At 41.0% G+C, this 27,795-nt stretch overlaps 1 protein-coding gene across 1 annotated transcript; it reads left to right on the top strand.

Annotated features, from left to right (window-relative positions):
• On the top strand, positions 1 to 24,647 carry LOC138823810 (zinc finger X-chromosomal protein-like). The gene is made up of 6 exons (XM_070017370.1): positions 1 to 59; positions 11,823 to 11,911; positions 17,772 to 17,921; positions 19,472 to 19,621; positions 20,584 to 20,724; positions 21,800 to 24,647. Exons 2-6 carry the CDS (start codon positions 11,851 to 11,853, stop codon positions 22,393 to 22,395), a joined length of 1,098 nt encoding a protein of 365 aa, XP_069873471.1. The 5' UTR covers positions 1 to 59; positions 11,823 to 11,850; the 3' UTR covers positions 22,396 to 24,647.
• Positions 24,648 to 27,795: the final 3,148 nt, after the last annotated feature.

Raw genomic sequence — 27,795 nt, 5'->3', positions numbered from 1 at the left:
GCAAGGCCTTCCCGTGTTATCCGCGCCATCTCCGACCCTTGCTCAGCCGGTGTAGTCCGGTGAGTCCTGGACGCCTCTGTGTCCTTGGGCCCTAGTGTCAGTGCGGTGGTCTGGGCGGCGCCCCCCATGGTCCCTCCCCTGCGTCGGGCTGGGCGACGCTGCTCCAGAGCCTCAGTAGGCCCTGAAGACGCAGCTTGCGATGCCGAGCAGGCCGGGGAAGGCCACAGTGGGAGTAGGCCGCAGTGGGAGTCGGCTGCAGGGAGTGGTGGCCATGGCGCGCTCTTGGGAGGAAGCGGGTGGAGGTGGTGGCTGGGTGGCCCAGCGGTGCGAGGCAGCCGAAGCGGCCCTAGTGGACCGACAAGTGATCCAAAGTGGGGGCGAAAGGAGACGGGCAAAGGCCAAAGGTCCAGGCCTGCGACGAAGGCCGCAGCCGCGCCGCACACATTTTTCACTGTGTAAACATCGGCAGTGGTGGACTAACTCCCTGTGGGGGAAAAGATGCTGGAGTGTCTGTAAGCCTACCTTCTCCAGGAAACGACCAGGGATTGCAGGAGAGGGGGAGCACCATTCTGAAGGCGGCCTCTGGAGAGAAAGATTTCTCTCTGGTGGGTGAGGAGGATGTACAGCAAGAGAGTGGGAGGCCGCACGCGCAGTGAGCCGGCCCTGCCCTCTCTGCCTGTGCGCCTTCTTTGCTGGGCTGTCTTTCTCTGCACTTCAGCTTCATTTCCTGGTGCTGCCTAGTGGTGCCTGGTGCTGCCTGGTGCTGCCTAGTGCTGCTTGGTGCTGCCCGTTGCTGCCTGGCGCTTTCTCACATGGTTTGTCCCCTGGGTGGCTGCAGTGAGACCCCAGGAAATTCAATTTTTGCTCGAGTACACTCATATGAGCCCTTAAGTTGAGGCGGTGCCGATTTCAGCCAGTATTGCCCCCACTGTCTGAAAATGCAAACTCAAATTCGATGCGAAAAAACTGCTTCCTAGTGTGTCCAGTGGAAGACTAGTGTAAATTAGGACAATGAAAAGGTCTGGAGGTTATATTGTCATGTATCGGGAGAAAGTTTTTCACTTCTTGAATGAACGATGATTTATCTTTTTGTTTCCCTTTTATTTTTCCCTGTCGTTTTCCTGTCCCTTTTTCCTTTCAATATCCTTGGCATGACAGTGGGTTTGGAAGTTGGCTGTACGTTTTTTCCTCTGAAGAAATGCTAAGTGTTACTAGTGCATACTGGAGACCTTACATGCTTATGGGGGTGTTTGTCCTCTAGTGGTGGGGGTTGGGGGACGAGAGCAAAATAAAAACGTTCTTCTCTCAGAGGACTTTGGTCTTACTGGTTGCTGAGCAGTGAGAGAACCATAGTCGATGCACTGTGGAAGGTGTAAGGAGAGCTGACTAGGGTCTTCTGTGGGGCAGTATACGGCTCAGAAAGCTGGCCGCTGGGGATTTTAGCTTACATGCACAGCATTATGAAAAAGTAGGTATTTTAATGTGTTGAGGTGTTCTTTTTTTTTTTTTTTTTCTTATACTGGTGTGTGGAACTGTTTCTGCCTCTTTGCTGCAATAAAGAAAATGGAAAGTATTAGATCATCCAGATTTTTCCATTCTTGTAAGAAGTATGTAAATAAGTGCTAATCATGTCTAATGGGAAATGGTTTAGAACACAATTTGGAAAGTAGAAACTGGCAGTTCCTTCAAATGAAAGTAAAAAATAATCTTCTAATGAAATCATATATTGCTAAGTGTGATTTATCCTGCCATGGAAACCATACCTGATGTATCAATTGTCATTATTTAAATACATAGAAACATGCGGTGCTAATACGCTTCAAATGCCTGTTAAAGAAACATGGGAATTAACTTTTAGAGTTGTCAGATTACTGACCAAACAAAGTCAGAAATAATTGATCTGTTGAGCTCAGACTAACATATTGTGTAGATGCTGGCAGGTCCTTGGGGTCCCATTTTGGCTGGAGGAGGGGGTGAGCAGGGTCCACCATCCTCTGCTCTTCACCCCCAGCTTCCAGTGCTCATGGAGTTACACCTTGGCTTTTAGAGAGATTCCCAGGCATGAGCATAGCAGTGCCACAAGTCCGTGTTGGTAGAGCCAGCAGTTCCTCAGCAGCTGCACTCAGGGGCTGTGGGCATGAGACAGGGGGCACCGTGGCCAGGACACCACTGCTGCTCAGATGAGTTGGACACTTTAATTACTGCTAATCAGTGGGACAGCCTGGCTCTGGGAGATGAAATCGTGCTTGGATATCTTTTTAATTAATAGATAAGCCAAATAGCTATATGGCATGAAAAAAAATTATATGATAATACGCTTTGAGGTTTTCCACTCAGAAAATAATGAGAATTTTTGACCATAGGAAGCTGTGAGGGTACGTGTGAACTCTTGCTCTGTCACATACAGCTAATGACATGTGGCTTTCATACTTTTTTTCTTTTAGTGTCTCAGGTTATAGAATCCGAGATACCATAGTCACAAGTGACATTTTAGCTTGTAAAATTGTGTGATGATACCTTATCCGTTGGAAATATAGGAATAAGAATCTGGCCATGATTCATCAGACATGAATTTTGAGCGATTGCTCTCTTGAAGAGTTGGTGTTCTGATTGATGCCTCTGGTTGGTCCCTCCTGTCACTGCATCACTGGTGGACACTTGTAGGTGGCTCACACATCTCATATTGCTGTACTCGTTGGTATGTACCATTGATAAGTAGGAACTGGTTTGGTATATCACAGCAAATGACAAATGGTGTAGACCTGTCTTTGTACCCCTTCCGTGAGCTATAGTTGTGGGTTGTGTGCTTTGTAGCCTGGTCCATGGGAAGCAGCAGGGGGCACTGACGGTTGCCGAGTCACAGTGGGCGTGTGGTGTGGAAGTTTTCTTGAGGGATTTTGTTTTGGTTCTCCTTTTCATGAAGACTGGAATCAAGCATACATGTAAATTTTTGGTAATCCATCTGTAAGTTAAAAACTCGGAAAGTTGCAGATATTTACAGGATGGCTCCAGTTGAGACAATCTGAGATGCTTAGACTAGAAAGTTCATGAGGGTGCAGTTGTGAGCAGCATTGCTGAGGTATGTGTGACATTGGACTAGAAGCTCTTGTTCACTGCAGAAGTTTCAAGGCAGAGAAATATACCAGGGGAGTCAATGTGGGCTGCCACTACTAATCGTTATCAAGAAATGGTGCCTCTTCTCTCATGGTTGGTTGCTCTGATTTTTCCTATCTTGCTGAGTAGAACAATGCGCTTAATAGCAAGGGTGTTATGGTGGCTGACTAGAGAGAAGATTTAGGATGTCTGCCCTGTCCTTAGGTTAATTATGAAGACACAGGTATTTACAGAGTAGCTCCTAAACTTGTGTAGCCTACACTGTCCTCACAAAAACCCTGCCTGGTGAAAGAACTTACCAAATGGCAATAACCCTTTCATTATTCTTCAGTTATTGAAATCTTGAAGCACCTCCTGTGACTGTCCAGTTACTGGAGTTCCTGAACATGTAGAGCATGTGTTTCCAACAATCTTATGGTATAAAAGCCAAGTTTTCCACACCTTTTCGGGACTGCAACTGATCACAGCAGCAATGTTTCAGCAGTTCTCCATGTTTACTACATCAGGATGAGGTTTTGAAAGGAGTGAGTGAAAACAGAGAGGCGGCCATTTGTACAGGCTTTGTTGGCTGCCTTGTGAAATAAAATGCTTAGGCCATTGTTTTTGTGGATTATAGAAGTAGCTGATTTGTATTGGGAGAGCTGAAGTCCTACAGAGAAGATAGAATGATATCCTGCACATTACATCAACATGAGGTGTTTCAGGACATCGGTTAGTTGTGGCTGATGAAGAGTAAATTAGCCTCAAGCATAAGAAAGAATCAGGTGAGATTATCTTTAGCAGGAAATCATGTGATGAGTTTATATGTGTCCATGTTTATATGAGTAGTTCTTTTATTTTTTTTTACTGTTTTTATTTTGTGTGTTTAGAAGGGTAGTCGGTGATGAACTGGAAAACCAGAGGTATACATATTTTGGTAGTAGTCGCTTTTGGCCAAAGGATGTGTTATTTTATAACTTACACACAGTTTATTTTTTGCATAAACTAATTATTTATTTAAAGCTATAAAAGTGAGGCAGATAGTTGATAAAATAATTTGGAAAGGATAATTAGAATGATTCACAAGATTTAACATAGGAGGATGATACTTTACAAAACGCCATGAGGGGAATAAAAGTCAAACTCTAAGTAAAAATGCCACATTACAGAGTATTTTATAAAATACAAAGTCGAAGATATAAAAGAACTATATATATTCTAACTCTAAAAATGAGTAATCGCGACTAAATATTAGTTTTAAATTTACAGTTCCTGGGCATGAGAGCCACGAAACTGTACATATCTCCGGAAGTATGCACAGCCGTTTGCTCAGCCATACAATTTACACACATTTTAGAAAGACAGTCCCTGTCCTTGTTTAAAACTTAGTGTTTTGAGGGCTGAGTATGGTGGCTTATGCTTGTAATGATACCTGCATAACGGGATGACTTTGAAGCCTGGGAGGGCAAAAGGTTAGGCTAGCAAGATGACATGTAAACTGGGTCTGATGGCACAGGATTGTGATCCTAGTTACGTGAGGTAAGAGCATCTTGAACTGAGGATACGTTAGATTACCCTGAAAAGTAATACAAGCCGAAGAAGCTGGATGTTTTCCTGAATTTCTTGTCTAGGGTTGGTAAGAGCCTAGATAAAGTCATAGTTGAGCCCCAAAATTGTTCGTATATGACTGACTGATTGACTTGCGTCCTTTCTTTTTTTCTTCCTTTCTTTTTTATGTATGTATGTATGCATATATATACATATATATATATATATATACTTTCTACATTAATGTATATCTTTATATATATATTCACAGCTTGTGTTCTGGGAATGGGACTTGTCAATTTGTCAATTTTGTCAATTTCCTTTTATCTTCAAGGTGGTGTACAGAGGATTTAGAGTTACAAATGAAAGGCAACCACTCCCTTTCTTGTCGTACCCATTACCCCATACCTCATTAGTCTCCCACTTTCCATCCTTCCCAACTCAGTTAAGTTTTACAGTGCGTTTCCAACATAGTGTCTTGTGAGTATCACTGGGCATTGGTTTAGCTTTTTTCCTTTGTCTCCTTTGTTTTTCCTTTGTTTCCTTTGTTGATCCCTTTCCATTCAGATAATTCAGGTAAACATATTGTATTTGACTTTTTGGGAATTTGAGAAGTAGCTATCAATGTGCTAGAGAGGAGGGGACAAAGAACTGGAAGGCAAAGTAGGTAAGAATTAAGGTTCCCAGTGCTCTTCATTATTGGTGTTACTTTTGTTAACTTTTGTTACTTTTGTTACTTTTGTATTAGAAGTTTGAGATGCTGAGTATAATAAATAAGTTGTAAAGAAGCTGGGTATTTCCTTTTTTTCTTCTCTCTCTCTCTCTCTCTCTCTCTCTCTCTCTCTCTCTCTCTCTCTCTCTCTCTCTCTCTCTCTCTCTCTCTCTCTCTCTCTCTCTCTCTCTCTCTCTCTTGTATTGTGGTCGGGGGTTTGGGAGAGCAGTCCTGGGGCTTGAAGTAGGACTTGGGTTGAGTCCTTGAGCTGTTTTTCCCAAGGCTAGCACTCTACCACTTAGAGCCACAGCACCACTTCTAGCTTTCTGAGTGATTAATTTGTGATAAGAATGTCAGGAACTTTCCTGGTCATGCTGGCTCTCAGCTTCCTGAGTAGCTAGAACTATAGATGTGCTATTTGTCAGGAATCGATTGGTGAGGGGTTTCTGTCTTAGTGTTTCTTTCCACTTATCCTCACCTCTCCTGTAAGGAGGTTTGCACAGTGTTCTCAGGTGTTTTAGGAAATGCGCTGGATGCCTGGGAACTCAGTTGATCCAGCTGCTTGGGAAGTTGAAGCCAAAGGATCACAAGAGCCTAACAGTGGGGAAGGGTCTATGTTAACTGACTAGCTAGCCAGCTATCTAATTACATAACTAAATAACACATCAATAAATAAATGTATTATCAAAGTGGAAATGATGTCATCTGTTGTGAGTACAGTTTCAAAGTTTGAACTTTGCCGACAGTTGTAGACCTCTTTCAACAACGGTTCGAATGAGTAGTGTTTCTCTGATATTGCATGGTCAAAAATGTCTTTTCAGCAAGATAACTGCATCTCTGTGTGCCCCTCATAGGTTCATATCCACTGGCTTGCATAAAACTGGTTTATAGGGCTGGCTCTGGTGGCAACTCCCACTTTCAGCTTTTTTGGTGATGATTCATTGGAGTTAAGAGTCCCAAAGGCTCTCCTGCTCAGTGTGGTTTAAAATGTGCTGGTCACATCTCAGCCTCCTCAATAGCTAGGATTACAGGCCCTTGAACTGCTTTAGTTATTTTTGAAACAGAGCCTTCCCTTTTTGACTGGGCTAGGCTCTGACTCTAGTTCTCCTCCTGGTGACTTGCTTTACAGGCATGTCTCAGTGTGTCCCCTGGTCTCTGTGGAGACCAGGAGTTGCCAGACTGGCTTTGAACCATAATCTCGCCTCTCTCTCACTCTCCAAAGTACCATACCTTAACTAGCAGCTCTCCTAGGCCAACACATGTATAGATGTTTTAAAAACAAACCAGGTATAGACTCAGATATAACAAGGTAAGCATTATTCTGAATTAATACCTAAATAAAAATTTGAATTGTGCTAGATTATGATTTGACATGATTTTTATACTGCAGTAGTACAAAATCTCAGTATAGTACTTTTGCAAAATAATTGAGCAGCATTGAGTAGAAGCCAGGTGCCGGAGACTCACGCCTGTAATCCTAGTTACTCAGGAGGCTGAGATCTAAGGATCATGGTTCAAAGCCAGCCTGGGCAAGAAACTCCATGAAACTCTTATCTCCAATAAACCATCAGAAAACCAGAAGTGGCTCTGTAGGTCAAGTGGTAGAGTGCTAGCCTTGAGCTGAAAAACGGAGGGACAGTGCTCAAGCCCAGAGTTCAAGTTCCCCGACTGAAAGAAAAAAAAGTATCTTTTAAAATTGCTTTTTTTGTATGCATGTATCCATATAGTAAGAGTAACCAAAGCTTGCTTTAGAAATACTGTACTGCGTGAGGAATATACTTTTTTGTTTTGTTCTGTTTTTCTTATTTTTTTTCAAACTTTCTATCCCTACCCTTGTTTTTTGCCTATGGAATATGCTTTTGAAGTTTGGTCACACTGGCTGTGGGACATGAGCCTTCTTACTATTGGTTCTCTCGCTAGTGTCTCCAGAGGAACTGAGATTATATGATGGTTGCCACAGACTCAATTGTACTTGTCTAGTTGATATTCATACAATTTTCTTTTGTGAAATATGATCTCATTTTTGTCATTTTGTAAAATAGTTCTCTAATGATGAGTAGACCAGGGGAGAGCCCTAGATGAAATTCAGTGATCATAAGTGTGCTAAGCATTTCCACTTGTTTTGGTTTTTCGTTTATTTTTGTTGTTGTTTACATTTTCATTAGTTTGGGTGGAGTAGATGGAGTGCTGGCACTGGTGCTGTTTCTATTCTGTTTGGGACGCTTGAATTCTGGGATTTGGGAGCTGGAACTCAGGACCTGAGCACTGTCCTTCCTTTACATTTTTCTCTCCAGACTAGCACTCTACTACTTGAACCACAGCTCCACTTCCTGCTTTGGTTATTTACTTGGAGCCAAGAATGTACTGTAGATTTTCATACATGGACAGCCAGGCTTTGAACTGTGATCCTTAGTATCTAGACATAGGAAATTTTAAGTCAAGGTATCTGAGTATCAAGATATAGGAGATTTTAAAACAGGGTACACAAAGAAAAGCTCTGAGTTGTCTTTTTACATCCCTGACTGAGTAAATGTGTCACTTTGAAAGGTAGTGCCTTGTTGAAGGTGCTCTTAAGCCTTTGGCTTTCCTTTGCAGCCTTATTTTAAGCTGTGGAAATGTGGAGAACATGAGACAAGATAAGGTAGGCTGGGAAAGTAGTATGTGTAGTAAAAAAGGTAGTACATGGGCTATTTAACAGTTTTTCTCAAAGTCTAATTAACATTCATGTTTTTCCCCATGTATTTCCTAGATTCTGTTCCTTAATTAAAACTTCCAAATGAGCTCTTCACAGGCGGTTTATGGTCTTAATTTTGCAAGTCTTAGTCAAGCTCAAGGTGCAGTGAAGGCTGAGAGGTAGACTGATATGGAGAGACAGAGAGAAACAGACTGAGGGTCAAATAGATAGTATGTTCAGGGCAACCATCTGGTGACCCGTGTGATCACTTGGTCTTCTTCTACATTTGCATATAGACTTGGACTCCTTGTATCATCTGTCTTGAGACGCTTGTGCTGGCTGTATTGTTGTGGGTATTTCAGTCCAATGTTACCAGCATATTCTTTCTCCCTTCTTGTAGATACATCTGCCATATGTTTCACTGATAAGAGTGGTGTCATTGAATAATTAGAGGAAGTTAGCAGTAGTGGGCCCCTGCTAAAACATTACCAGAAGAGGTTTAAGGTGCTCTGAAATACAAAATGAAAACACTTCCAGTTCCTCCACCACGGTTCTTGAGCTGGGAATTTTATCCAGGGCCCTCATACATGGAGAACATATGTTCTGCTGATAGGTTGCATCCCTATTTCTTTTGTTCTGACGATAATGGGGGAAGGGGAAAGTAGGGCATCAAATGCACTGTTGCTTCCTGTGAAAAGAGGAGATGGGGTTGCTCATATTAGTAACTGCTCATATGAGAGGTATGTTCACCTCTCCTGTGCCCCAGTATGTGTTAGGAAAGGAAAGCATTCAGTGACTCTTCACAGACCCAGACTTCAGGCTTTAAAAATAGTTGCTGTCTTTGCCAGATCGTCTACAGCATGTAGCATTGGCCGATTTCTTTCCTATGTGCTGGAGCTCTTTCATCTTTTTCATTGGTTGGTCACAAATGATTAAAGTACAAGTGAATCTCAGAAGGCTGAGTACCAAAGAACCTTTCCAAAGTGGAAAGGAAGCAAACACACCTCTTGTTGGAGTAGTGATGTACTTAGCACCCTCTTACCAGGCAAAATTAGTATTTATAGCAGGTAAGCCGGTGATAGGCTTAGCCTAATAGTGCAGGGTCTTTGGAATATTAACATCTGTGTAAAATTTTCTGAGCAGCAAACCTCTATGGATGATCAAAGGAATTCTGCCTACAGATTGTTGGGATACCCTCTGCTCAACACAATTGTAGGATTTCTACATAAAAATCAACTTTTGTTTATAGGGTTTCCAGTCAGATGTGGTTGTGTCTTGAAGGAATAAATCCACTTGAAGGACTGTATTGATTTCAGACATCAGGAAATTATGAACTGTAATGTTAAAAAAGAAGTAAAAGGAAGAGAAATTGTTCATGAGGAATTGGCAAGGGATGATACCGAGTCTGGCAGGGAGTGAAGAAAACTGTAATGTGTTATACATTAGGACTCTCCCTTAGTTTGTGGGTTTGGACATGTTCTTCCTGTTGGAAAAAAACAAAAGCAACAATATGGGAGGAAATCAGAAAGGTGAAAGGTCAGGGATAAGGTAGCCCTGAGATACATGGGAGGAAAACTAGGATGTCACTTAAGGAAAGGGAAGGAATTGTGTGCCAAATCCTGAGCAGCCTAAAGGATAAGTAGTTAAAAAAGAAAAGCTGGTATGTCAAAGGAACTTGTGTGCCAAATCCTGAACAGCCACAGGATAAGTAGTTAAAAAGAAAATCTTGTTATATCAATGGAATTTTTTTTTTTTTGTCTGTCATGGGGCTTGAACTCTGTGCCTGGGTGCTGTAACTGAGCTCTTCAGCTGAAGGTTAGAACACTACCACTTGAGCCACAGCTTCACTTCTGTTTTTTTGTGTTTTTTTTTGGAGATAAGTGTCTCGGGGACTAGTTTGAACCACAGTCCTCCAATCTCATCCTCCTGAGTAGCTAGAGATTACAGACGTGACCATCAGCTATGGATATCAATGGCACTTTTGTTTCCATGTGTGCCTTTGTGTTGGTCTTTAGAGAGAGTCTACTTCCATATGTAGCAAGCTTTTGCTTTGGCCTTAAACTTTCTATTGACCTGCATGGCAGAGCACACGCTTCATCCAAAGCACTAGCATTTCTATTACATTAATTGGATTGGCTTTTGTAGATAAACCAAAAATGCCCTTAATTCAGTTTCATCTAGTTGGTTAGAGAAGATTAATTTGGATTTAATTGTGTGGGTGCCAGTCCTGGAGATTGAGCTCAGGGCCTGGTGTCCATGAGACTGAAAAAGGATTACTTTTAGGCTCCCTACTAGCTAGGATAACAGGACCCTGGCACTTTATCAGGCTCTTCATTGAGAAAGCATCCTTGCAAACAGTTTCTACGCCGACTGGCTTCAAAGTATAATGCCAGTTAGTAATCTCAACTTTTCAATGAATTATGTTTGAGCCAGGAGCTCGTACCTTACTTGCATTTACATTTTTAAGAGAAGAAATAGAAATATGTAGTGAGACCTAGTTTTGAAAATCAGGAATAACAATAATGGATTTGCAGCCAGTATTGGTTCTCTGTTTCATTCGGGTTGATGACTGTGGTCTTGTTATTTGAAGCAACGTGATTGTCTTAAACTATGTTTCTTACCAGTGAATAGAGAAAAACTGAGATGTTGAAAAGCCATTGTTTATATATAAATTACAGTTGAGTGTGTTATTTACTTGTATGTGTTTATCAGGACCACATAACCTTTTTTGAAAAAAATAAACTCTTTTCATATACTAGGTCTGATCTCTGTCCCTGAGCCTGTTGTACTCAAAGATAAGACCTTATCTCTTGAGCCACAGCAACAGCTTTTTCTGAATAGCTTATTGGAGGTAAGATGTCAAAGATTTTCTCCTTTATATTGTCTGTGAAGCAGGATGTTCAGATCTGAGCCTCCTGAGTAGCTAGGATAACTTGTGTGCCACTGTTGGGCAGGTAGCATGTCTTCTGAATAGAAATGCATATTAATAGCCGGGCACTAGTGGCTCACACCTGTAATCCTATCTACTCAGGAGGCTGAGATCTGAGGATCACAGTTCAAAGCCAGCTTGGGCAGGAAAGGCTGTGAGACTCTTATCTCCAATAAGCCACTCAAAAACAGGAAGTGGTGCAGTGGCTCAAGCAGTGGAGTTCTCCCCTTGAGCTGAAGAGCCCAGGAACAGCACTCAACCATGGACAAAAAAAAAGAAAGAAAGAAAGAAAGAAAGAAATGCACATCAATGTAGGTATCTATGTATCTACCTATCTATGTATTGATGTGTCTATGTACATATCTATCTATACCTGAGACTTAATTTTTCTACTGGAAACTAAATATAAAGTGAATAACTTTACTCTTTTTCTATACCTCTGTTAGCATTTTAGCTACAATGAGAGAAAGAGAGGGATTAGGGTTTCACACAGGTTATGAAAGTGGGTTTTTATTCTGCTCATATGAACTTGTCTTCTTTAATGGCGGAGAAGAGTTCCCTTTTAGACCAGAGAGCAAATGAAAGAGACTGACATACAGTTACATGTTCCTCCCTATTTCTGTAATCACAAGGTCATTATAAAGGGAGGCGGCCAGTGACTACCCAAAAATGCAACAAGTGTTTACACTTCTTAGATATTTTGAATTGTTACCATTTTGTGAATTGGTGATAGCAAGATTAAGGTACCTTAAACTTAAGGTATAAGGAACTCTCACAGAAATCCCTTTATTAAATGGGCTCAGGTTGAGCCAAATCATGATACTTTTAACGTTTCATTGTTGGTTGTACTTTATGCCTTGTCATAGGTGCTGTGACGACTCAACATTAAAGGTCATGGATGGAGATGGATTTGAGATGCAGCCACAAGAACCAAACTCATTCTGTCCTGCAATAGGTATAAGTGTGTCTTACATGATCCTACTTTTAATGTATCAAACTTGGAGTTTTTTATTGAGAGAAGAAATGTCCCAATTTAAGATTCATTGATGGCCTTGTAATTCTGCCAGATTCTCATAGCTAATTCATTGGTCTTTTACTCTGGTCACCTGGCTTCTCTAATTTTCCCAGTTATACACTTCCATCCTAGTAGCTATCACAATCAAAGTGTTCGTAGTTGGATGTGTTATTTGTGTCTATTAGTGTATTATCACAGTTCCTACCAGCAAGACTGGTAGTACTTGACCTCGGGATTCTGAGATACATAACTGGATTCCCTTTGGAATTTCTTCCATAAGGGCAAACTCAGGGTTTCTGTGTGGCTTCCTTTAGATTCTCCTGACTATAAAGATTTTTTCAGTCCTTCTTTGCTTTCCACTTATCCACCATATTGATTTTCCCTTTCAGATTTTTGCTCCTGGTACTTTGCACAGGATTCCCTCAGGCAACAGTGAAAGGAGTTTTCTCATGTATTGTATTTTCCATACCATGTCCTCCATCACTTCTGGACTCCAGCCAGAAAACTATTCCCCCTAAGAATGTGTACGGTTATCTTTAGAAATCCAAGCCATTGCTCCAACCTTAGAATTTATCCTATTATGTGTATTTCCAGTTGTTTTGGTATACACACACTGACACAGGTGGGCACACACATTTACAAACATGCACTCACATGCACACACAGAATAACCTCTTATATACAGACACATGGCATTTTTACAATATTAGGAAGTAGGAGTTTGTTGTTATCTCTCTCACAAATGTGAAATATAAAAGGCCATTCTCAGTGTTCCCAGTCCATGAATGTCACTGAAGTTGTACTGAAGTTTAGCCCTTTTTAGTTGTAAAAGAACATTTAAATCTGATACTAATGATCCTGTGGGCATAGGTTAGGAAGTGCAGCAACCTTCTGGAATACAGTTTCTCTTGTAAATTGACAAAAGTTATAAACACAAATTGCCTGTTACTAAGTTCAAGATAGCCTGACACCTGATAAACATGGAGAAACACCTGAGTTCACAGGTGTCTCCTGACTGCAAAGCAAGCTACTCAGGATGTTGAGATCTCAGGATTCTGATTCCAAGCCATTCTGGGCAGGAAAGATAGAGAGTTAGGCTGGAGCCAAAATCCTCTCCAAGACATTTTCAGGTCTTTTAGTCTATCCCCAGGAGAGACACAACAACACAGGAAAAAGAAAAAGAAAGTAAGCACAAAAGACAGTTTTAGGAAGTATTAGCATTGGTAGAGGTACAGGAAGACTTTCTGGGGAAAGCCATCTTAGCTAGCTCTAGTGCTACACACATGTAATTGGGGTCCTCAGAAGACTGAAGTGGGAGTATCTTACGTTTGAAAGCACCCCGGCTATATAGTGAGACCTTGTCTTAAGCATGATTAAGGAATCTAGGCCCTGTTGGCTCCTGCCTAATCTAAGCTACTCAGGAGGCTGAGATCTAAGGATTGTGTTTCAAAGGCAGCCGGGGCAAGAATGCTGGTGAGACTCTTTTCTCCACTGACTTGCTGAAAAGAGCCTAGAGTGGAGCTGTGGGTCAAATGGCAGTAGCCCTGAGCAAAAACTCTCAGGGATAGTATCCAGGTTCTGAGCCCCATTCTCAGGACAGGTACCCTAAAAAACAAGAAATTAAAATACACAAAATTCAACTCATCCTTTCATGAAGGTCTTACTCTTTGACCTACATAATTTTTGGAACTCTTGTTATAAGAAAAAGTCAGCTTGCCACACAAGATTAACTTTGTTTTGTGTTCTCATCTCTATTCAACTTGTCTGAAGTATGTTTATCCTGAAATTCTGTTGCATTTCTGATGTATGTCTATCTTGAATTTCTGCTGTCTTAACTCTTAATTTGACCTACCTTTTCTTTTTAGTCTCTAGCTCCTTACTGTTGCCTTCAGCCCAGTGCGGGAGTTGGAGGAGGAAGGCACCAGGGGACTGGACAGGTGTTTGTGTGTGTGCGTGTGTGCGTGTGTGCGTGTGTGCGTGTGTGCGTGTGTGTGTGTGTGTGTGTGTGTGTGTGTGTTTGTGTGTGTGTGTGTGTGTGCTGAAGGTTGATCGCTCAGAATAGGTGCTATCCCAGAGTGTTTCCCTTTGCTGTCTTTGTGTTATTTTGCTTAAGGCTAACTCTCTTGGGGTTGAGCCACAGATCCACTTCTGGCTCTTTTGGATAATGTATTGGAATTCAGAGTCTCACAGACTTTCTTTCCAGGGGCTGGTTTAAACCCCATCCCCAGATCTCAGATCTCCTACTAAGGAGGATTATAGGCATGCACTACTGCCTGGGATTTGCTAGCTGTCGAACATTTTTGTAAGAAAATATTTACCTTTCATACGTTAGGTTGTGAAATATATCAGTTTCCTTTCATTAAAAGATGTTTTCATTCTGAGACCAATTGTGTTTAAAAATGTAGCTTGCAAGCCAAGTAGGCTCTGGTGGATCATGCCTCTGATCCTTATTGCTCAAGAAGCTGAGATCTGAGGATGTTGGTTTGAAGCCAACTGTGGCCAGCAAATTCAAGGGACTCTTATCTCCAATTAAGCACCACAGAGCAGGAAGTGGGGATGTGGCTTAAGGTCTTGGTCCAAACTGTTACGTTTTCTCTCAGATGTGAACGAAGCCTCCTAAACAACAGTGGTACATGAAAACTTCTGCAGGGCCTTCTGTGTTTACTCATGAATAGACACAGCAGACACACCCGAAGAGGATACTGTTCCTTGAGGAATCCAAAAGTGTACATCTTAAATACTGTTCATGAAAACGATTGCCACAAATGGAATTCATTTCGTTGGTGTTGTTTCTTATTCTTTTTTCCTGGTGGATTAGTTGTACTGTTAGGGTGGACAAATGTAGATGTGATATTCAATATACCTTATAGAAACAATGTACTATGTGCAACTTGTGGGCAAGGACGGCAGGACAAATCTGGGAGGAAAAACGGATGGTGACACATTATCTAGAGAGTATTTTACTCATAACCTGACTTATGGAACTGTGACCCACCCCTTCATCTTCCCGTACAACTCTTTAATATTAAAAAAGAAATTGTATTTTTAAAAAGTTACACAAGAGGGCTGGGAAGGTGGCTCAGTGGTAGAGCGCTTGCCTTGCATGCCTGAGGCCCTGGGTTTGATTCCTTAGCACCACATCAGCAAAAAGAAAAAAGCCGGAAGTGGCGCTGTGGCTCAAGCGGTAGAGCGCTAGCCTTGAGCTGAAGAGCTGAGGGACAGTGCCTAGGCCCACAGTTCAGGCCCCACGACCGGACCCCAAAAAAGAAAAAAGTTACACAAGAGAATGAAACCTCAGTTCCAGGAACACAACTAAGGAAGGGAGCGTGTGAAGGGACGAGGTAGGAAGGGAAGGAGGCATTGAATAGGAGAGCAGGAAGGAGAGGACAAAACTGAGAGGGTAAGAGAGGAAGTAACAAATGGAGGAAGGGATAATAAGTGAAGTAAGCCAGGCCTAAAGAAACTTAGGTCCCATGCTTTCCCTTATTTGCAATAACTAGTGTATGTATGAGTCAACCAGAAAAGGTCAGATAAGTTGATGTTAGGGAAATGAACCCTAAGATATGTATTCTAATGTTTTTTTCTTTCATGTGATTGTTTCTAACACAGTATTAAGATTATTTCTTTGTTGCTTTGTTTGTCCCTCCCCCATGGTATAACCCCTTCATTTACTGTATTTGAGATTTGGTATAATTTGTGAAGGGAAAGGGAAAAAACAAATCATTTAAATAGGGATACTGGTGGATACATTGCAATAATGAGATGTACAAGTCCTTAAGTGGAAAACAAGCTTTAGACCTTTTGTGGGGGCGGAGGGGGGAAGGAGGATTGGAAGAAATGGGAAGGGGAAACAAAGGAGGAGGCTACAATGCTTGATAAGAAATGTACTCATTATCTTGCCCATGTAATTGTCACCCCTCTGTACAGTATTTTCACAATAAAAAAAAAATGGAGGGAGGGAAGGAGAAAAAGCATAAGGATAATAGGACTTGGAATTATATTCCTGAGTGTAAAGAGTTTTAGCACATATATGGTACATGTGTGCACATCTGATGGATACTAGATGGAGAAAACAAAAACAGAGCGAAATGGAAAAAAATCCATCAGAAGGACCCATCAGCTTCACAGGTCATTGATCAAAACAAACTAAGCAACTCATGGCATCAATGGGAGGGAAGGGAATGAGCAGGAAAGTGGAAACTGCTGATACTAAGCACAAGGAAAGAAATGTTACATATCACCTGATGTGGAAGATATAACTGTATTGTCAAAGCTCATAGAACTCATAAACTCTATAGAACATGATAAAGACAATTTGCCTGATGAAAGTTAGAATGTGGTTGTGACTTTTAACTAAGTATCACTATCTCACAATACTGTGGAATTCATGTAATCACTTAGTCACAATAAAAAATTTGCTAAAACAACTACAACAACTAAATCACCAGTTATAGGGCCTAAGGCTTTGGAATTATTGCATGTCTGATTGCTACATTTTACACCTCATGTTTGTAGGAAGGAAGATTTCAGTATATTCCTACCTATCAGTTTTGGTTCTTCGTAGGGAAAGAGAGTCAAGAGGATTCACTTTCACTGCTGATTTGCTTATAATGTTGGCTTTACAATTGCTACAAACAATGAACCAATTTTAATTAGAAGATTGTAAAATAGTTCCAAGATTCCACAACATAGCTCACCTGTTTACAAGCAGTTATTTAAAACTAGGATTAAGAATTGGGGATACGGAATTCTATGCCTCCATCAGAAAGAATGACATTGCCCAATTTGTTAGGAAATGGAAAGGCTTGGAAAAAATTCTATTAAGTGAAGTAAGAGAAGCCCAAAGAAACATAGGTCCCATGGTTTCCCTTATTTGCAATATCTAATATATGTATGAGTCAAACAGAAAAGGTCAGATAATGAGATGTTAGGAAAATGAACCCTTAGATATGTATTTAAATGTTTTTTTCTTTCATGCATTTGTTTCTAACCCATTTATAAGATTATTTCCTTGTTGCTTAGTGTGTCCCTCCCCCACAATATAACCCCTGCTTTCACTGTATTTGATTTCGGTATAATTTGTGGAGGAGACGAGGAAAAACAAGTCGTTTAAATAAGGATACAGGTGGACCCGTTGCAACAATGAGAAGTACAAGTTGTCATGTCCAAAACGAACTTTACTACTTTGGTGGGGGGGGGGGGGTGGGGAGGATTGGGTGAGGGGGTGGAGGGACACAGGGAAGGGATGTGAAGGGTAAACAAAGGAGGAGGCTGCAATGCTTGATAAGAAATGTACTCATTATCTTGCCCATGTAATTGTAACCCCTCTGTACAGTATGTTCACAAAAAAAGAAAAATACATTTAAATACATTTTAAAAAAAAGAAATGTACTCATTATCTTGCCCATGTAATTGTAACCCCTCTGTACAGTATCTTCACAATTAAAAAGTAATAATAATAAAAATTTAGAAAAAGAATTGGGGATACCCAGCCTAACACCGTTGGATCAGGCCTATAATACTAGGTATTCAGGAGGTTCAGATTGGAGGATCAGCCTGGGCACCTTTGGGTAAAGGAAAGAAAGTATATGTCTTGTTTTTTGTTTACTGTAACCTAATTTAGCAATACCAGAAATTTGACTTATGTGGTATGCTGGGACAATTTTTTCTCAAACATCTCTTAAATTATTTTCTTTTCTGTGAGTCAGATTAGAGATTGTATTGGACAAAAAGACTAAGAAAATAGCACTACTTCATGTATATCAGCTGGTTGATTCTGATATATTTCCCACCTCTGTAGTGAATGATGCATGCAACTTGGATCATGGTGGTCCCATTAGACCGAATATGGACATGGAACCAGAAGTCAGTTCTTGTAAAGTAGATGACACTTGCCCTGAAGTCATGAAGATGTCCACTTTAAAATCTGACAGTGGAATGGATGACTTAGGTAAAGAGGAAACCTTCAGCATGTTTATATGCTGTTCCAAATTACTCATCTTGATTCCTTAAATGGTCGACCCTTAGCTTTCCTAGACCAGAATAATTGACATCTTCTTTGGAGACATCTTTTAAGATGTACTTGAAATGTATGGTAAAAGTATTACAGAGGACTGTGTTGAAATGAAGGTTCTAATGAATTCTTGTCTTGTTTCCTGACCGGTGGCCATGCAGACATGGTAGAAAGTGCCACCTGAGAGTAATTTTGGAGAGGAACTAGTGTGTCAGAGCAAAAGAATTTTTACTTCCAGGGAATAGAAACATGTATGCCTGTCAGTGACTGCAGGCAAAAGAAGAAGTCTTAAGTAAGCAGAAGGCATGTGGTGGGAAACATGTCCATAAGTTGTGGGGATTAAGAGCTACTCAGGATTTTGTATTTGGGACAGTAAGTTTACTATGAAGGTACTCTGCTAACTGAATGTGTCTATGCCTCCATTTTATTATTATATTTCAGGCAGAACTAACATTTTTGTCCAAGGACAGCCTCAGCTTATATTGCTGCTAACTGTAGACTGTTGCGAAGCTGGAATCCCACATCCAGATTGTTGTTGTCTCAGATTGTATTACTCCTAAATATAGTCTACTGAGTAAGTAGCTGGGGCTCACACACAGGATGTCTGTTGAGATGCTGTCTCTGCGTTTTTTCCAAGCAGCTCTCCTTTAGTGGCTGGATTATACACGTAAGATGCTCTACCCAGCCTACACTGGGTATTCAATGCAAGCAGTATTTGAATGAAGTAAGGGACACTGTTTTAGTCATTATTATGGTCTCTTTTTTCAAAGAAGGCATCCTTGTCTTTTAAGTCAGCAAGAAATCCTTAGGTTGTTGATTCTTTCCTTCTTGCCTTTCATGAACTCGGTCTTTCTGTCCTCTTTTTGCCTTTATTCTTTCCTTCTCAGCCTTTGTTACTTCCTTTCTTCCTTTCTGTGTTCATTCCTTGTTTTCTTGCACCTTTCCTTCTATCCTCCCCGCTTTCCTTCCTTTCTTTCTGTCTTCTTTCCCTCCCTTCATCCTTTGTTCCATTTTTCCTTCTCTCTGTCTCATTTTCTTTCTGTCTTTCCCTTTCTTCCCCTTGGGGTTTACATTCAGTGGTGGAATTCTGTGCTTTACCTTTGTGTTTTCAGGACTGGAGGTCTATCACTTGAACAACAGTGTCTCTTTCAGCTTGAGGTTTTGGTGTTTAACTGCAGAAAAGAGTGACACATGCTTTTCTTCCCAGTCTGGCTTTGAACCTCAGATCTTCACATCTCAGCCTCCTGAGCTGTTAGGGTTACACATATGAGCCTACCGGTGCCCAGCGACATTGGTGCTTTGAAAGTTTATGGAAGGGGTCGATGGTATACACCTTCATTCATAGCACTTTGGGAAGCTGAGTCAGGAGGATTTCAGCCAGCATGGGCTAGCAAGATTCTGTATGAAAAATCAAAGTATGAATTACAGCAGAGTCTCAGAAATTAATATCTCTAACTTTTTGTGCATCTACTTAATTTTGTACTTAGGTTTTGTTGAAATTACTGATGAAGGATATATGGATGTGATTAAAGGAGAGGAATATGCTACCGCTCTAGCATCTTCTGCTATACATGAACAGCAAGTGGGTGACAATGAAATGAAAGCTCTGATGCCAGTCTCATGGACAGTTGCTTACGGTAAGTCACATAGTAGTTGAAGAATTCAGTCTTTGAATAATGAAAAAACTGGCATCTGTGTTATTCAGAGTTTAGCACTGAGAAATGAATTTGTGGTGGTTTAAGGAGAGGTGAGGAATTCTCAGATGGGTTTTCTTTTTCCCTATGCATTTTGCTCTGAGTTTCCAGGTACGTTAGAAAGGGACAGACTTTCAATGTGTTAGCTTATAATTTTGCTTGTACATGGCTCATGACTTGACCACCTCTTTAGGAGATTGCTGGGTTTGGAAGCAAGGTGTTTCCTGGTCTCGATATGAATGTGTCCATAAACAGTCCCTAAGCGGTATGGAGGTTCCTCAAAACACATAGAGCTCCCCTGTGACCCAGCAATCTGACTTCTGATGCCCCTCAGTAGAAGAGTAGATCAAGAAGATATTATACATATATACAATGGAATTCTGGCTTCCATCAGAAAGAACCATACTGTCCCTTTTGTTAGGAAATGGAAAGACTTGGAAAAGATCGTATTAAGTGAAGTTGACCAGTCCCAAGGACATTTAGGTCTCATGGTTTCCCTTATTTGCAATAATTAGTATCCATAGAGGATAATCTTATCAGAGAGCTGAAAAGCTCAGAAACCTTGTACAAATGACCATATAAGCTGGTGCCAAGTGAAAGGAACCCCAAGATATGGACACAAGAGGTCTGTCTTAATTGTTACTGTTTTAAAAGTACCATGTGATTTTATTACTTTCTGTTGTTTTTGTTGTTTCTTTGTATGTTCTTTCCCCTATGGCATATCCCCTGTTGCTACTGTACACATTAAAAATAAAGTAAGAATTTTAAAAAGACACAGTGACTGAAATAAGGAGTTTCTATATCTCATGAGTGTCAGCACTTGTTTTCATGTTTGGGGCTAAGAGTCCCTACTGTTTTATGCCTCATAATACTTTGTAAAAATGTTTTTAATACTCACTTACTAGGTGATATCTCTGATGGACCTGAAAACCAGACTTCTGGAGCAGGTACCCTCTTGCATGCAGATGAGTGTGGTGGCCAAGATCGACTCGCTAAACAAAACCCAGGGAAAAGGAAGAGAGATGATTCCCAGCAACAGCAAATGGGTGAGGGAAGGGTAGTTTTCACTCCACACGTTGGTGAGGTTTTAGAAGAAATTGATGAGCTACAAGTAGCTTTTGTTTTTGAAAATAGAGTTTCTAGAATTCAGGGAGAGTCATGAATGAGTTCCTTGGAAAAATCTGATTGTGGTTCAGAATGAAGGAAAGGAATCAAAACTGTAAGCTGATTTTAGTGGAGATGAAACAAAATTCCCAACCCACCTTATGGGTCTGGTCATTGTTTTTAGGGTCCTGTGAGTTTCAACTCACAGGATTTTTCTTGTTTGTTTGTTTTATTCTAGGTCATCGACCCCTGAGCTAAGGTACATGGCTAGGGTGCTAGCTCTCCTTTCTTTTTCCCCTTGCATTTTTTTCTTATTTGGGTCTAGCACTGAATGAAGTGAGCTGGCACATCCCTTACAGCTCTCTCATATGTATAATTGGAGATAAGAGTCTCAGGAACTTCTCTGCCCTGTCTGGATTGGAACCTCAATCCTCAGATCCTCAGGCTCATGAGTATCTGGGATTACTAGCATGAGCCACATGCACTCAAATTTCACTCATTATTGTCAAGATAAGCCAGCCTGGGCAGGAAAATACATGAGACCATTATCTCCAATAGACAAAGAACCAAATCGTCAAGTACAGCTGTGGTCCCTCTGCAGGCATATAGGATGATACTTTTCTCATTCTCAGACTTTTGTTTTATCATAAAGTGATATGTAAAGAAAAGGTGCCACCAAAAGGTACTTAGGTGTAAATTCTGTGAATGCGAGACAGCTGTTTTACAAGGGATATTGAGTCATCACCTTTTAGCAAGAACTCTCCCCACAATTGTGTAGGGTGCAGAAAATGTTTTGGCCCGTATTAGAGCACAGAATCCACATGAGAATCCATTGGAGAGGTTATGGGTTGTGGAGGTGGGGGGGGGGGAGTAGGGAGATGGGGCGGAGGGAGCTCTATTAGCACTTGTCCTGGGAATATGAGTCTGCGGACTCTTCTAACTTGAAAACACATCCAAAGTCTAAGCCCAGCAAAGAGATGCCATTTAAGGGTGACATTTATCTTCTGACTTCCCCAGATACCAGAGAAGCAAGGCAACATGGCTTTATCAACCCAGGAAGCAAAAGACACCAGTGTTGGTATTGTGACCACAGGAGCTCAAGCTCAGGTGATTTGAAACGACATATAATTTCAGTTCACACCAAGGAGTACCCCCATAAGTGTGACATGTGTGGTAAAGGTTTTCACAGGCCTTCCGAACTCAAGAAACATGCCGCTGTCCACACGGATGAAAAAATGCATCAGTGTAGACATTGTGATTTCAAGATTTCAGATCCATTTCTGCTAAGTAGCCACATTCTGTCAGTTCACGCCAAGGATCCTCCCTTTAGATGTAAGAGGTGCCGAAAGGGATTTCAACAACAGGATGAGCTTGAAAAGCACATGAACACACACAGTGGTCGGAAAGTGTTTCAGTGTGAGCACTGTGAGTACAGCACCACAGATGCCTCAGGCTTTAAACGGCATGTTATCTCCATTCATACAAAAGACTACCCTCACCGCTGTGAGTACTGCAAGAAGGGATTTCGAAGACCCTCTGAAAAGAACCAGCACATACAGCGACACCATACAGATGAGAGCTTGTCCTCTCAGTGTGTCCACGGATCTTTATAAACCTGTGCTGTGAAGCAAGAGACTTTCTTAAAGGCAGTCATCCTTGGTCATAGGCAGCTGTTGATGTACAAATACAGCTGAGTTCTCTGTAGGCTTTATTCAGTAGAGCGTTCTGGATCTTACTCTCTTTCTTTAACAGATGAGCAAAAAGAAAAAAGATTAAAAATCATCAACAAGTTGCTTTGTAGAAAGTAGCCAATCCTTCTCTTTACTGAAGTTTTAGTCTTTGAAGCTTTAATGCATGCTTACTTACCTAACTTTCCTCATCTCAACAAGATGAGTCACTCTAAAAAGTAATCATCTTAACCAGGTTGGGGCAGACATTTTCACATTCCTTGGAGATGAGATGATTTTGGTAATATAAATAGTGTCAGATCTTAACTGAACTTTACAAGGAATCATTTCCTGGTCTTAGTTTCTTCAGCCTTTTAGACTGTGAGACTTTCCGTGTGAGCACACTAGTGAAGCTGAATACACATTGACCGTATTTGCCCAAAGTTTTCATTTTGTCCAGTGGGAAAAGAATGCTACTACTGAGCATAAGATTTCCTTTGTACTGTCTCTCTATTTTTCAGCAGAGCTACCTTTCCAAGTAATTTTGATTTTTGCTCTGTGTGTTCAGATTGTGTTTTATAAATGAGACCTCATGTAGTCAGGCTTTATAAGACTCTCAGAAGTGCATGGTACCTGGTGACACTTTTGGCCACTTAGCTGTTTTTCTTGGGTATTCCTCAAATCTTATGTCTAGGGTGAAAACTATTCGACAATATAGAGCTTGAATATCTAGAAATGTCTGCGATCTTTCTGTAAACTTGATATAAAAGAGTAGAGTTCATGTGAAGTAGAGAGATAAAACGAGTGAACTGTGTAGAAAGTTTTCCCTAATAACTTTTATTCCTGCCTTGAATTGTTCTGGGAAATTAACTCAGACATGGTCCTTCTGTTCTGAGAAGCTGGTAAAGATACTTTCTGTTTTGCAATGAAAGGGACATGAGGAGGAATTATAACTCCATTTAATAAATGAATGAGAAGTAATTCCTAGAGTGGCAGATTAAGCCTTCTTTTTGTTTGTTAGAAAACAATGCTTGAAGAGTTCCTATGCAGGCTGGCTTTTATTAAAGCTTAAGATGGAAGCAGTGGAGGGGCTCAGATTTGCCTTGAGCAAAAGAAGCTCAGAGGCAGCACCTAAGGCCTGAGTTTGGGCAGGCAGGCAGACAGACAGACAGACGATAAGCCCAACACACACACATCTTCACACACACACAAACACACACACACACACTCATACACACACACAGAGTTCAGATGTGAAGTTTGGCTTTCAAATATCAGCCAGTCTTTCCATTTTGTCTAAGAGTTCACTCCATGTTAAGTCACTAACTTGACTATAAATGAAATATGAAATTAATTCACTTTGCTCGTCTTGAGGCATTAAGCTTTTTAGAAAAGAGGAAATTTTTTACATCTCTTAAAATAGAAAGGGACACTGCCAAATGGGGCAACTAATAGAACTGATTTTAAGAAGCACATTCTGAAGAATCTTCTGGTTCATGATACTCCAGTCTACGTGTGCTAATAGGCTTTTATTTTGTAGTGTTACACACACACACACACACACACACACACACACAACTTCTTCACACTCATTTTCAAGTTTGACATCCCACCATAAATACAGATTGAGTTTTGAAGCCTCTTATAGCTTCTTACTACCTCTACATGTTCCCATGGTGTTTAGTCCGATGGTAAGGTATTGTGGAGAATAAATTTTTGTATGTGTAACAATTTTCAAAGTCTTCTTTGAATTTCATTTTTAATACAAATATTCAAATGAAAATTTAACATAAGATATTTAAAAAGTACAAAAACATTAATTTGGTGACATTTGTTAAATAAACAGAAAGATAAGAGAACACTTTACATGCTTCATATTTCTCAGCCTCCCTGGAGTCAAGTGTGTTGATTTTAACTTGTGGCATTGCAGAGTGAAAAGCCAGAAAATTTTGGACAAAAAAAATCACCTCAAAGTAAAGCAGAAAAGGTCAGACAAGGTGATGTTAGGGAAATGAACACTAAGATATGTATTCAAATGTTTTTTTTTCTTTCATGCGATTGTTTCTAACACATTTATAAGATTATTTCTTTGTTGCTTTGTATGCCACCCACCCACAGTATAACCCCTGCTTTCACTGTACCTGATGTTGGTATAATTTGTGGAGGGGAAGGGGAAAAACAAATCATTTAAATAGGGATACAGGTAGACCCATTGCAACATTGAGATGTACAAGTTGTTATGTCCAAAACCAACTGGTGAGTGGAGGAGGGTGAAGGAGTGGGGAGGAATGCATGTGGAGGCAGGGGGAGGATGGGAAGGGATGGGAAGGGGAAACAAAAGAGGAGACTACAATGCTTGATAAGAAATGTACTCATTATCTTGCTCATGTAATTGTAACACCTCTGTACACTATTTTCACAATTAAAAAATCACTTCAAAGAAAAATGAAATTGTTGTAGATTACTAAACTGTTGGGATAATAGTCTGCTTTTTGTTTTATATTCAGTTGGCTAAGTTAAAGAAGTTGTTTCTGTTAAACTTTTCCAAGAGTAGAAAGATCTTAGCATGGCTAGTTATGATTTCACTGAAATTCACTTTTGGATATTTTATGTCCTTTTGTACTCGTTGTGAAAAATATCAATTATTTAAGAAATGCTAGTGTATACATGGTTGGAAATATGTGTTTGATTGCAAAAATTAGATGAGAATATTTTTGTTTTATAAAAGGTTAATATGACTCTCAGGGATTTGGGCTTCATAGGTGATGAGCCACCAGTTGAGCCACAAACAGCCCTGTTTAGCTTCCATTCTGTTTGAGATAGTATCTCAAATTGATGGTAGACAACACTGTTATTCTCATGCTATAAAGAGCTAAATACAAAGCCCGGTGACTTTTTAAGTACTTAATCAGTTGAGGTTTATCTTCTTCATGTTCATCACATTGTTTCTTTTATATATTTTTTTTTTTATTTTGGGGGGGAGGGTCCGGTTATGGGGCCTGAACTCTGGGCCTGGGTGATGTACCTCAGCTTTGCAGGTCAAGGCTAGTGCTCTGCCACTTGAGCCACAGCACCACTTCCTGCTTATTTCTTATTGCTTATGTGGTGCTGAGGATCGAACCCAGGGCCTCATGAATGCAAAGGAAGCACTCTACCACTGAACCACCTTCCCTGCGCTGTCTTTTATATTTTAACTTGGCATATTTTATATGAATGTTGATCTTAGTAAGCCAAACCCCTAGAGTGTTTCTTTCTTTCTTTTTTTTTTTGTCGGTCGTGGGGCTTGAACTCTGGGCCTGGGTGCTGTCCCTCAGGTCTTCAGCTTAAGGCGAGCGCTCTACCACTTGAGCTACAGCGCCACTTCCGGTTTTCTGGTGCTTTATTGGAGATAGGAGTCTCATGGTCTTTCCTATCCGGGCTGGCTTTGAACCGCGATCCTCAGATCTCAGCCTCCTGAGTAGCTAGGATTACAGGCGTGAGCAACCAGGGCCCGGCTCTAGAGTGTTTCTTTAGGAGCTGGCATCCTACTATTAATGAGGAATGATAGTTGATCACTGTTCCATTACATGAAAAGTAAAATCTCTTTTAAAAATAAATTTCGGGGGGTTCAGCGTGGGGCCAGAACTCTGGGCCTGGGCGCTGTCCCTCAGCTCTTCAGCTCAAGGCTAGCACTCTACCACTTGAGCCACAGTGCCACTTCCGGCTTTTTTCTTTTTGCTTATGTGGTGCTGAGGAATCGAACCCAGGGCCTCAGCCATGCAAGGCAAGCGCTCTACCACTGAGAAACCTTCCTAGCCCGAAAAGAGACAATTCACTTTGGCTCATGGTGTCCAAGGATTCTGTCCACTGCCACCTGGCTGCCTTATTTGTGATCTAGGTTAAGAAGAACATGGTGGAAACTGGGTATCTCAGGTGATGAGGTGAGGCCACCTGCTCACCTCATGTCAGTTCTAAATGGAGAGAGACAGAAGAGAATGGAGATAGAGGCCTTTAAGAAGTCTACCTTTGCTGGGTACCAGTGGCTGAGGCCTGTAATCCTAGTGACCCAGGAGGTTTAGATCCAAAGTTCTGTGTACAAGTACAGCCCAGGAAGACGAGACCGCGAGACTCTTAGCTCCAGTTAACCAGAAAAATTGGGAAGCAGTGCTGTGGATAAAGTAGCTTCGTGCACCAAAAGTCAGGGACAGCACCGGCCATGAGGTCAACTGCCAGATGTAGTGGGAAAAAATGATAAACCAGAATCTTTTCACAGAAATACCATAGTTACTTACCAGTGAATTAATCCATTCATGAAGATATCCATTATGATTCAACCAATCATAACTCAGTGTTTTGCTCTACTACAGAGGCCAGGCTTTCAAGAGGAGAACTTTAGGGATGCTTGGCGCTGAGACCAATTCATTTTGTGTTCTTTTAATCTTTGCCTGGCTGTGATACTCTCATACTGTTAGCATTACATAGTAAGTATACCAAAAACATCTTTTCCTAACCACTTTGAGGTAGCATGCTCAGCCAAGATTAGCAAAAACATACTGTTTCCATAAAGCAAGGCAAACAGTAACAATAAATTCTCCTGCCATAAAGGTACATGTTATCTTTAATTTAAATGATAATAGGAAATTAGATTTAATGAAAGGCAGTATGCCTTTTGAAGGTACTAGCTAGAGTATGGCCCACCTTGTACAGATGGGGAGGACAATTGACTCTGACTCCCGGTTGCACAAGATCCAGGCAGTGATTGCTTAGCAGGGCAAGTTTTAGGCTGGGTGGTGTGTGTTGGGTGCCTCTTGGTTGAGTAGTCCAGAGAGCAGCCACCAGGAGCAGGATCTTTCCCCAATTCCAGACAGCCTTATCAGGCATCTCCTAATGAAAACCCGAAAGGCCATGCTCACTTGATCTTGTGGGGTTTGAGGGCCATGGTTGGTCCTTATTGTATAGAGTGAAATTTAAAAACAATGATGCTTTCCTTTGACTCTGGGTCCAACTAAGTATAGTGCTGAAGCACCACCTTGAGGCAATTCAGAAATTCAAATGGATAGTCACTGGGTCTCTGGGCAATCTTTGGGCTCCCTGGTGACTTGTCAGCGATGGGCTGCTACCCATGTGCCAGGAGCATAGGGAAAGCTGGACAGGATGGGCAGAGGGAAGAACAAGCATGGAGAGCAAGGAAAGCCTGAACTTGTATAGAACTACTAGCCAATTACCACGGTTGTAGCAATAATTGTCCAAGTCTCCGAGAATATTTTAACCACAAGTCTGGTTTAGGGGCCATTAAGCCTGGTTGTGTGGTATGTATACTGGCTAAGCCTTATTTCAATAAAACATAAGGTGTATTGTCTTTATAGA

Source organism: Dipodomys merriami, unplaced genomic scaffold (assembly GCF_024711535.1).
Source record: "Dipodomys merriami isolate MVZ:Mamm:240054 unplaced genomic scaffold, mDipMer1.0.p SCAF_123, whole genome shotgun sequence".
NCBI classification, from domain to species: Eukaryota; Metazoa; Chordata; class Mammalia; order Rodentia; family Heteromyidae; genus Dipodomys; species Dipodomys merriami.
Note: the sequence above shows the minus strand (reverse complement) of the source record. Positions and strands in the feature narration are given on the sequence as shown.